General features: G+C 39.1%; 1 protein-coding gene across 7 annotated transcripts in view; it reads right to left on the reverse strand.

Moving 5' to 3' along the window:
• Positions 1 to 12,375, reverse strand: part of LOC101861240 (synaptotagmin-like protein 5) — a 99,754-nt gene that overhangs the window by 7,032 nt on the left and 80,347 nt on the right. For 5 of the 7 annotated variants that reach the window (XM_035972718.1, XM_035972713.1, XM_035972717.1 and 2 more), the window contains 3 exons: positions 9,607 to 11,679; positions 5,073 to 5,227; positions 859 to 942 (listed from right to left, as the gene is read on the reverse strand). In XM_035972718.1, the coding sequence (XP_035828611.1) occupies positions 859 to 942; positions 5,073 to 5,227; positions 9,607 to 11,679 (2,312 nt within the window). The remainder of the gene's footprint in view (positions 1 to 858; positions 943 to 5,072; positions 5,228 to 9,606; positions 11,680 to 12,375) is intronic. The other 2 variants (XM_005109738.3, XM_035972715.1) reach the window with 2 other exon arrangements.

A 12,375-nucleotide genomic window follows, 5' to 3' on the forward strand; every position in this document is an offset into this window, starting at 1 on the left:
GGGGGGGGGATATTTTCAAGCATATTTTTCAAACCATAACCACGAAATGGTTACATCAAGAGACAAAAAAACCCACCTACCTGAAATTTTCGACATTCTTAGCAATATGGGTGAGGGAACCACAACCAAAAACCATGAACATACAGACAGCATTGTCACAGGCTCGTGTCCTTAAAACTGTATGATCTCTAGACCTGGAAATTTGTGACATGTATCTTCAATCACCACTGCCTTACTTTAACATGTCCCTTGCACCCTTTCAGGTTTAAGTCTATGCATTTCTTTCTCTGGTCATAGGTATAATGTGAACCTATCATATCCAGAAACCTAATCTTCTTCTTCTTCTTCTTCTTCCTCTTCCTCTTCCTCTTCCTCTTCCTCTTCTTCTTCTTCTTCTTCTTCTTCTTCTTCTTCTTCTTCTTCTTCTTCCTTTTCCTCTTCCTCCTCTTCCTCTTCCTCTTCCTCTTCTTCTTCTTCTTCTTCTTCTTCTTGTACTGGATTGATAACAATAACAAAAACTGGATCGGAAAAAAAACCATTTTGTCTACCTGTTGTCATCTTTTAGTTTCTATAATTGTAAAAAGTTTGACACGACACGTTGCGTAATGAACAAACATTTCACAATAGCCCTGAAGTGAAGTGGAAACAGGTTGTACACATTGCTGCACCAAAAACTGCAAATCCATAGGGTGTTAATATTGTTAGAAACTCAACATTTTCTGCCTATTTTTCCAGATGCAGAAAATGCTCAGTGACAATACTGTGTCTATGAGTAAGCCATGCGTTCAAGCATAATTTGTGAAGAGACCATGCCCTCGGTTAGTGTGTGAGTACCAAAGAATCCCACGAGAGACTTACTGCAAGGCTACTGCGGCTGCCTAGCATATTAGGATGGTGTTGGCTAAACAGTTCATCTATATCATCATCCTCTTCTCCGTCTCTCTGAGAAAAGGACATATCATATGCAAAGTTGTTGTTCAGCTCAGAGGTAGTGTGCCATGAGTGGACATGACACGGCCAGCCATTTTGACAAGAACAAGTCGCTTAAGGCAACACTGACAAGAAGCAGGAGTAGACACTCACGAAAAGAGTGCCCCGTCCACCAGTTACACATGCAATAAATAATAACACTCTACACCATTGTTACTCATCTGGCTTGGTTTAACATGCTGAGGACAAGGGCTTTCTACCATCCATGCGTACACGACAAACCAGCATAAAAGGGTTCACAAACACATTAGCAAGCCTCTCATCAAAGTAACACTCCTGGGAGAAACATGTCTCAAATATAAATGACATAGAGAGAAATTTCATTCTTGAAGGAGAAATATTTATGGCATTTCCCTGCAAATATCAAGAAATCTGTATGACTATTACTGGCACTTTCACATTACTCTAAATAGACATAAAGGGCTTACACAAAAAGCGGGGGGCTCTCGTGGCCTAGAGGTTAAGGTGTTGGCCTCTCATTCAAAAGGTCCCGGGTTCGAATCCGGGTAGCGACCGAAAAATTTTCTTCTCTAAAATTGTCTCCTTTCACCTTCTTTCCTGCTCTCTAGCAATGTTCTGTTGTCTGCTTTCATTTCCACTTTCTGCACCCACCCCCTCACCTCCTTTGCCCCCTCCTCTGGGCTCCTGACTCTTTCTGCAGCCTTTCTACTGTTACTCCTTGGCTCCTCCTTACTGCTGTCTTTCTGCCACACCCCTGATCTTCTGGTAGGAAAGATCTACACCTAGCCTTCTCGGACAAGGGCGAAAAATCTCGGAGGGCCCGTGTGCAAGTTGCGCACGTTTAAGATCCCTTGGTGGTCTAAAATCGATAAGAGTAGGCTTCGGCCGCCACCCGGGCAAAATTCAAAATTTCCTACCAACTGAAAATATTAGGTGTGTCCCGCGCGCTCATATGACCTTATGCAGAAGCAAACGTCACCAGAGCCCCCACCAACCACCCGCATTTCAAACCCTCAGTTTCTCTTTGTTAAGATCACTATCACTGACATGCAAGCCACTAAATTACAGAATTAACTACACTGTGTACAGCATGCAGTATAAGGAGGTTGAGAGATATTTTTATGCCTTGGATTTCTTCGTTTTCTTGCTTTTTATCCAAGTCACAGCCGAGCTCTGAGAAGTGATGCAAAGTCAAAGAATGCTTGGCATGAAAAAAACACAAAATACATTTGACACTCCAAACTGAAGAACACTAATTACACTTCTGTTCGAATTCAATGCATTACTGGCTGTACAACAAGTCAAGTGGAGCAGTTGGCCCCCTGCCTGGGCATGTACCTGACTGAGAAGAAATCATCATTATAATAGTAATAATACTGATAATACTGATAATAATGATGTAATTGTTGGTGTTTTATGAACCAATCGACACTATTTAGATCATTTAGGAGGCTTGCTGTTCCGACCCTGCCTCTTACGGCCAACCTAGGCTAAAAAGAACACAACATTCCTGTAGACGCATAGACAAAAAAAACACAAAAATAAACCAACAGCAACAACAACAACAATAATAATTATAATTATAATAATATCAATATAACAATACGTAACAATTTTTTAAAAATAATATGAATAATGGTAATGCATTTACATGGTGCATATCCCTGCTGCAAGAAAGGCTCCAAGCGTTTTACAATCTCTTGCAGCTTCCCAACCCATTGAGTCCTGACAAAGCTAAATGAAACAGTTAACACTAAGTCTTCAGTTGAGCAATAGTTTTAATAGCTAGAAGATCTAGGGCAGGAAAGGAACAGGCTACAATTATTTTCCTTATTAGCTAATGAAAGAGGGTAATGTCACTTTAATGTCCACTGTTTTCCATGACATAGGGCTGCTATTAAGGGGAACCAACGGGATGAGACTACAAAAATACTACTTACCCCCCCCCCCCCTTTCCATGATAAAAATAGTAAATCGAAAGCATCTATGGCAAACGACATCATGGTGACCCTAACATTAACTGACCCAGTTGTATGGAGAAGGAAGACCCTAGATCTGTATAGGCCTACTACATCAATTAAAGCTTATTTTCTTTTTCTTTCTCTGAAATCTAATCACTAATCATGTAGATCCAAAATTGACTCTAATGTCGGGGAGGTATCTCTGTGGGGTGTACCAAAGCTGAGACATACTACAGTGACTGTTGATGACTCTGATATATGTGTCAGGACGTGGTGGAATCAGGCGCTTGTCATTTTTGGGGGACATAGGGTTATTGGTTTCAACATAAAGCGTGTTCATTTGCCTTGCTTTAAATGCAAGAAATACCTCTTATCTTAAATACAAGTCGAGATATTTGCAATTGAAGGATGTGGGAGTAGCCTGCTTTCAGAGGTAAAATAGGGAAGAAAATGGCGCCAAAGTTTGGTTATTTTATCAGATTACAGAAAAATCCACACGTAAATGTATTCTTAAATAGACATTAAAGGTGATGAGCCAAAAAACGAAAATTCGGTTAAAATTGCCATACCTGTGAAAAAATGCCAGTTTCTTCAGTTTCATTATTTAGACGAGCGCCTGATTTCACCACACGGTCTCAAATATAACACTATCAGCAGTGAGACAAAACCCTGTGGTGTCATCAATATCAGGCAAGGTTATTTGAATACAAAGAAATACATCAACACATTCACAGTCATTTAGTGCAGGGAAACAGCACGAGAGACAGAAAGAAACATCAGAGGGAAAAGAAAAGTAGGACCTTCTAGTGGTACCATCCAACCACCCACTATCAGGCCAAGTAAAAAGTAGTTGAAACATAAACGAAAAGACATATCCATTTATCCACAAGTGACGTTGATAGTTGCAATGACATATGTGAGGCAGCATGGAGAAATCAGGCGCTCGTCAAAATAACGAAATCGGAGAAACTGGCATTTTTCTGCCAGTCCGGAAATTTTTATTGAATTTTTATTTTTTGGTTTAACCTCTTTTCTGTCCATACAAAAACACATTTCCATGTGAATTTTACTGACAAACATTGATTGAAAGCGCAAAGTTTGAGATTTTTCAATTTTCAATGAGCTAGTGGAATAACCAAACTTTGGTGGCCATTTTCTCACTCATTTCAACACTAAAACCAGGCGACTTTACTTCCTTCAGTCGCAAATATCTTGAGTTCTGTTCAAAATAAACGGATATTTATTTCATTGGAAGCAAGGTAAATCAATCAGTTTTAGATGATACCATGCCCAAAAATTGACGAGCTCCCGATTACACCGTGTCGTGACACATATTGTTTGAGAAGCATACATAAACTCACAAGTCAAAACACGTCACAAAATATATGACATCACATAAAAGGCAATTTTACAAATACACCACTGTAGGTTGCCGAAGGAAGAAGCTTACCATTATCTGTCCCACTGTATGTCACAATCTTCCACACAAAGATGTGAAAAGAATACATTATCCTCTCCTGTGTTTAGTGTTGACATCCTTATTTTACCATCCAATAAAAGACAAAGCAAGGGTCCTTGGACGGAGGAAGACTTTTTCTCTTTTTCTGAAATTTCGTCACTCTTGCGAAGATCCAAAACTGACTCTAACGTGTTGGAGATATTTCTTAATCCCAGTTTAGTTTGAGTGAAGAGAAACACTTGGAATCAATATAATGGGGAGAAAAAGTAAGGTAGACAGTCATGATAAACAACAGAAGAAAAGGAAAGCAGTAGGACCGACCAGTACTACTGGCGATTTCAACCAACTTCCCACATTCTCATGACAGCTTACTCATTGATCAACTCTGTGTACAGTGTGCACCTGCATATATGCTTGTCTATGGAAAAGCCCAAGCTCAAAGCTTCACGTGTAGGTAAAAAATGCCTAAATGTAATAAGAGTAGTCTGGTCAAAACGTCAAAGGTTCTGATACAACTTACAGAGAAGAGATGTTAACGTTTACAAAGATAATTTGTAGCCAAGAAAAAGCAGCCTGAAACATGGGAAAGAAAATCCAACAAACACTTGGTACAAAAAAGCACAATACTTAACAACTCCATTAGAAATACAGATCCAATTTTAAATAACTTCATTTCTAAAAAAAAGAAATGCAACACTCACCTCTTCTCCAGAGTTTGTCACGGAAATCGACGGCAAGGGCAGCCGACTTGGTTGAGATTTTGCGTGTTGGGGTGCTAAGGACTGTCTTTGTTCAGGTGTGTTGGTGCGGCTTGTATGGCTGCTGGTTACTCCGCTATCACTGTCTCTTGTCGATTCTGACATCCATAACAAATTGAAACAAAAACTTCAGATAAACCAGAAAAAGGGTAGCAGCGTTCAGCAAGGAAAAAATACTTTTCATCAATGCATATAAAAAAAGATCAGCATTTCACAAATCTATGAGACTTGATACCTTTACTCTCTTTAGTTGTACCAATTTATATCTACAAAAAACTGTAAAATTTAACTTTAAGCACTGTGCTTTCAATTGGAACCAATAGGACATTTTAAAAATTCAATTTCAGTGTTACCATATATATCAAAGTAGATTTACTATTCTATAAAAAATACAAAATTATTTATCTTATCTTAATAAAACAAAATAGTCTATTTTTCTTTAATTGAAAAGGTGTAATTGAATGTTCAGAAAATGTATTTCAATTTTCAAGTGTTTTTTTTTTTTTAAGATTTCCAAACTTACATGAAAAGGACAAAATATATACTTAAATTCATTGAAGGAAACACAGACAAGATGCAATGGGCATAAAAACCAAAGTGGCATATGATGAAATATTACGAAAGCAATGGGCAAGGGCAAAGCTGTGGTTAACAAAGGAGTGAAGCAAAATGTCAAGAGTATTTTCAAGGATTCTACTGGCTCAGTCTTACTGATAATTAAGACAAAGAATTACTGAGTACATGAGCAGATTTTTGTTGTTGTTTCAATATGTTCCAAAAGCAGATAAAACTAATATTACAATATTTCCATTAGATTTATGTAGTGAGCCATAAACCTTTATACTCTTCCATAACTGCAAAAGGCCAAAAATCAAATATTTGAAACTTATGAAAGGAGAATAGGCTTAAGAAAAAACACTATCAAGGTGAAATTTATTCTAGAATGTGAATCCATGAATACAAAAACAGTTTCATTTTGAAATGATTAGGTGAAATATTAAGTCCAATGGTCAATTAGTAGACTGATACCATCATATGGCTAACATTTATAGAATAATTTTTTCAAAGCTAGACTTTAGCATACTTCAGACATTTAGAACAGAGCCCAAAAGTAAGAAGACCAATGGGACATTAAATGTTTTGGTCCTCTGCAACACAACATCAGGAGGCAGGTTTCTTCTACCCTGGCTGTAAGGGCCAACTTGGGCTGTCTGGAAATGACAAATTACATCCCCACAAAAAGACAAGTACTCAAAGAACACCAACTTCAAGACCAAAAAAAAAATCTTGTGAAGGTCAACCTAACTATACACAAGGAGTAATAGAAAAAAAGCAACCCTTGTGACACATCGGAAAGTTCGGGGAGATGAATTTAAACAGACCTTTTCATGTGTACTCGGCATTCTGCTTTGCTTTCGTTTCAAACACCTATCTCAAACTCAGGTAACATAGCTATTCATAATATCTGATTGATGGTAGACTAAACATAAGTTGTGCAAGCATTCAAGTTCATGACAGAAAAAGGGATGTGGAAAAAAAGCAACCAACAATAAATTAATAATGAAGTGTCAAAAAGAGGCCGACTTGAACCTACTCAATTTAAAAAAGAGCTTCCATCTTCGTTTGTTTTAGTAAGTGTTTTACGACACTTGCAACACAATAAGGTCATATAAGTGCCGAAGATTAGTGGTGTTACAAGCGAGTAACAAACACAAAAAAGAAGGAGGGGAGACAATGACGATAGATGTTTGAAAGGAAAGAAGAAGCAAACCACACCAGAGCACCCGCCAACCACCCACCTTCCATCTTCAATTACAACTCCAGTCCCAGAGAAAATGTATTCTTTACACAATCTTTTGAACATGAAATAAAAATTGTGTTTTCCCCTTTTCATCATCTCTTTAAAACATAACGGACAGAGTAATTGATTTTTTAAAAACATATATCTCTTTAAAACATAACGGACAGAGTAATTGATTTTTTAAAAACATACAGCAACTCGTCGACAGGGTTACTGACAAGAAATAAAAACTCATACATCACAGACGAAGTTGTACAAAGGCCATACCCCACCAGCAGGGAGATGTGTCCCTTAGTTTTAGTTTTAGTAAGAGTTTTACGACACTTGCAACACAATATGGTCATATAAGTGCCGAAGATTAGAGGTGTTACAAGAGAGTAACAAACACAAAAAAGTAGGAGGGGAGATAGAGACGATAGATTTTTTATAGAAAAGTAGGAGCAAACCACACCAGAGCACCCGCCAACCACCCACAATGTGTCCCCTGTCGGCAAGATAGAAGACTATAAATATCCCTCAGGCCATCTGAAGGTGCTCCTCTGAGAGAGACAGTGGTAACAAAATAAGAAAAAGGAATAAAGTGGTACTTTGAGCAGCACCAACAAAGGAAAAATCAAAACCAGCAAGGAAAGACAGAAATAAAATAAAAAGGAGGAATAAAATGATGACAAATATAGCATACGAATATGGAGGTTGAAAAACATGTCCCACTGCACAGGAATGTACGTTCAGATCGAGTAAGGAACATGCAATTTTTCAAAATTTGACACAGCTCTACAGTATTCCACAAGTGAAAAACAATAACATTTCTGAAAACCATCACATTTAGGAATACAGGACAGTGAGAGTAAACAACACAAAACTATGACATATACACTGAAGTTAACAACACTTCATGTCTAGATAATATCATATGTACAATGACACCAAGTCTGTTACATAAAAAAGTGTTAAATTACTTGTTAGAATTGTAGTGAAGACATAAATTTGTTGACAACATAATATCTATACTTTGTTCACAAATTATCATCCCATTGTCGGTCATAAACTCACAGTATCAAAGTCCTTAAGAACCTAAGATCAAAAAGATAACAGGTAATTTTAGATGTAAAGAAAGTCTGAGGGGAATACAATACTGGAAAATAATTAATTTTAAAAATCCAACCCCTCCCCCCCAAAAAAAACAACCCCAAAACAAACAACAACAACAACAACAACAACAACAACAACAACAACAAAACACTCAACCACAATAATTCTGGAACAAGCAAACTTGTTTGATATAAAATTTTCTGCTCTGCTTAGAGAGGCAATAAAGACACTTCTTTGCGGAATTTTTTAAATCGGTAGAACAAAATTAGCATCTGTTATTAGTTGAGAAGGCCCAAACTTCAAAGTCATTATACATGCCATGTCCATGTTATAACAAGTAAACTGCACATCATGAGGATGCACATTACCAGCGCACCAAGAAGAGCAAAACCTCATGAGTGAGAGGATATCAAATGAACATTATAGGAGAAAACAAAACCTTTGGCAAAAGTTTCAGTCAGTTATGTCGTACTCCGCAACATTACAAAACAACTGTTTTCAAACCCTTATATTTAATCACAATATATTTCTCAAGATGATAATTTTAAAGAAACAAGTTCCAGTTTTTGCATCTATAATTTTTTAATCACATGCAGGAAAATATACCAAGTGAACCCTGTGCATTCTCATCATCATGCAAAAGAAAAACAAAAACCCTCCGTCAGAACAGTAACAAAGTAGTACTGAGAAATTTGCTTGCTTGTTTGAGTAAAAAGGTTTTTAGTAGGCATTTTATGGCACTTGGTTCACAATTAAGTTATATAAGTGCCGAAGATTAGAGGTGTTACAAACACAAAAAAGGAGGAGGAGAGGTAAAGACAATAGATGCTTGATAGGAAAGAAGGAGCACCCACCAACCACCCACTGAGTGAAAGAGAAGAGCATCAGCATGATAACAATCACTTGATGTTGGGAAAAATGTATGACAGACAGAAGGAAATACGGAAGGAAAGTAAAGTAGCAGAACCTAGCAGTGGAACTATTAAATCTGAGAAGTAGATTTAAAGATGGCAGTAAATTGTTGCAAATAATTTGTTGGGGTTACAATATGACAGTTCCATGCGATCCTTATGAAATTTAGCCTCTAATAGCTAACTAACTTGCATCCACTTTGCCTCTTTAATTCATTTTGCTCATCTTTTATACTTAAAAAAAATCAACAATAAGACCTCATCTGTCATAACTTTTTACAACCTCTTCAACTTTTGGAACTCTCCCACATTTCAGTGAATTAAGGTGAATATTCATCTGTTAGCAATTTGAGCCTGTCAAAAGCAGGGGTATGCATTGCCCGGAATCAGGTTCTTAATTCAGCAGTCTTTTCAACCTCCAGGAAAAAGTGTATACGCATTAGCAGAAACAAGATACGAACATAACAGTTTGCTTGTAGTAATTGTAAAGGAGTGTTTCAAGACAGACTGAAAATATAATCTTATAAGAGACAGAGGCATGCACTGCCATGTGTTTGATGTATTAGTGTGGTAAAAAGCAAGAGAGAGAGCCTTGTTCCCAGCATATGTCAAAAAGGATCTCAAGCTGAGGTGCAAAAAAAAATAAATAAAATAAGTAGGTGGTCAATCCTACCCTCACTGCTGGGCCCCAAATCAGACAGGGAAATCTGATTCTGGGGCTGCTGTCCCCCTGTTAAAGCTGAGTTAGTATTAGTGGTAACACCATCACCCCCAACACCAATGTGGCCCCGCTGGAAAGGTGCAGAGCCATCCAAATCCACAGAGGCAACAGGAAGTGACTGTGGCTGGCTGTACGATTCACCACCGGCTAAGGACAGCAGAGTTGGCTTCTCTTGGCCGTGCTGTGGGATACCTAAGTCAATACCCACAGAGGGGCAATTAATTTCGGCACCACCCTCACCACCTTCTTCATCATCTTCCAACATTTCTTCAACATCCACTCTACTGCTATCCGACAGGCTCTCATCACACTCGTCAACAGCAAAAGTAACAGACTTAGTACTCAGTTTTGATTTGATATCAGTTTTGTCACTCTTGTGACTAGACAATATGTCTGAATTTCTATTATGCTGCTCATCCTCAGTCAGTCTGAACAGCTCCTCCACGGAGTTGATGTCTCTTCCAGATTCAGTCGTCTCTCGGGAAGCCACAGAGGACTCTAGCTCCTTCTCTGAGTCCGACCCATGACCTAAACTTTGAGATGTCATATCCGCCAAAATGTCACCATCAGAGGGAGCTTTAAAGTCTTTGCAATAGTATTCATCCTCATCACTGAGGCTATCAAGACTGCCCTCATACAATGTGTCGTCACTGTCAGAATCCTGCTGGTCTGGCAGACACTCAGCTTCACCACAGGGCTCAGACACTTCAGTGATAATGCTTAATGAATCGGACACGCTGGAACCTGAGCGGCACAGAGAAACTTTGAGGGAGTCTGGGACTGCGTGCTCTGAAGTTCTGGACAGCTCTTCTTTTTGTTCTTTCACTTGCTGTGGCAGGGTGTACTTGGGCGCTGGCTTGACTTTGGAAGAGCCTGCCTCTCCATGATCTGTTCTTTCAATCATTTCTTCCATCTGACCCTTCACTTGTTGATGCTGGGGGCTCACAGGTAAGACTTGGTCTTTAATTTCCTGTATGTCTAAGTCACATTGGTCCCCTTCTCCGTGCTCCGACCTTGGCTGGACAGGCAGGCTTGATTTAACTGGAACAGGCTGTTTATGGTTCAACTGTGAGGTAGATGAAGTGACCACAGGAAGAGATCGTTTCTCATATTTCTCCTTTCCGGCGGACTGGGCTTCATATTTACTTGAACTCTCTGCAAGAGCATTAAAACTAAGCCTATCATCATCATTGAAACCTTTCTCAGAGTCTCTTTCAGACTTAAGAAGTTCTTCACTAGCAGCTACTTCTTCAGACAGTGACAAAGATTTCTGAAGTAACAACTCTTTACTCTTACCATTTTTCGGTGTTCTTGGCAACTCTCGCTTGTGTTTGGAGCCAGGGCCCGTGGTGTCTGCCTCTAAGCTTGATGCCTCGAGAGGAGCTCCGGTCATCATTTCCATGAGGCGGCTCACATTGGAGTTGTACACTTCTTCAAAACTGTCTGCGCTGCTCTTGGGCTCTGCTGGATCACAAACGACACCATTGCCATGGTGACTGGAGTCTAGCATCTGTTGACGGTGAATGCTCGACAAACTGTTCGGGTGTTCGACTTGATTAATGCTGTTAACTCTATTTCCTTCATCAGAATATGAAGGTTGTTGACCTGAATTCCTTTCCTCACTGTGCACACTAATGCCACTCATGCTTTTAGTATCAGCAGAACTGGTGTCAAGGTTAGCAGTTGCAACAGAAGAGCCAGAGCGAAAGGAAGAGGTCAGAGAATCAACCTCAGGCTCTGAGCTATCTATTTTCTCCTCATCAGAATCAACATTCAGGCTAGACTGGCTTTCTGCCACAGGCGCATGCAAGTCAGTCCAGTTATCATTACCTGGAGGGAGGATCACCGAAACCTTTTGGTTCTCCAAAGCATGAGAGTATGAGCTCCGTCTCTGAGCAGAGACAAGCTTTGTCTTTTCATCCATCGCCTTCTGCTTGGCCATCTTTGTTGTGCTTTCCCTGTCAACACTTTTCTCTCCAGCATTGTCTGGATGGACAGCTGGCAGTCTTCTCCTCTTTTTTCCTCCTGAAATCGAAATAATGTTCATAGACCAACAATGTGTCAAAACACGTTGACAGGACACATATTAGACAGTAATTTCCCGTACAGAGCCAAAGAGAAATTTTCAAAATAAAACCACAAACCTTCTTGAACTTGTTTGTTCACTGTCACTGAAGCTCAAAGAAATGAGCCTACTAATTTGATATGAGCTCACAGTGTGAATGTGTTATACAGCAAAATAACAATATTTCTTACTTTCCCCTGCAATTTATTTCTGGTACAGTGGTACAGAAGTGGGTGCAGAGAATAGGGAAGAAAATAAGTGATCAGTTAGGACCAGCTTTCCCTGACACGATTCCATAAGCACATACAGTAGATCATATTCCCTGAGTCCTGGAGACATGTGTCAAAGTCAAGAACTCGTGCATTTATACTACATTTGTTATAGAAGTGCTCAAAAAGACAGTGGTTCACCATACAGTGTACAAATCCACAAAACAAAAACTCACTATATTGTGTACATTCTTGACTCAATACTCAAAAATGGCTTGGGTGGTTTTGGGGTCGAAGGTGAAGAAAGGGGGGGGGGGAGCGTTGGTAAGCTTTCAAAAAAAGATTACAGGACAAAAAAACATTTAAATTACTGTTATTGTCTTGAGATGCCTAAATATTCCTTGACATTTCCTTCACAAAGCAAAAATGAGGGTGCAAATGGAGCAC

The sequence above is a fragment of the Aplysia californica genome, unplaced genomic scaffold, assembly GCF_000002075.1.
Source record: "Aplysia californica isolate F4 #8 unplaced genomic scaffold, AplCal3.0 scaffold00810, whole genome shotgun sequence".
Classification (NCBI taxonomy): domain Eukaryota; kingdom Metazoa; phylum Mollusca; class Gastropoda; order Aplysiida; family Aplysiidae; genus Aplysia; species Aplysia californica.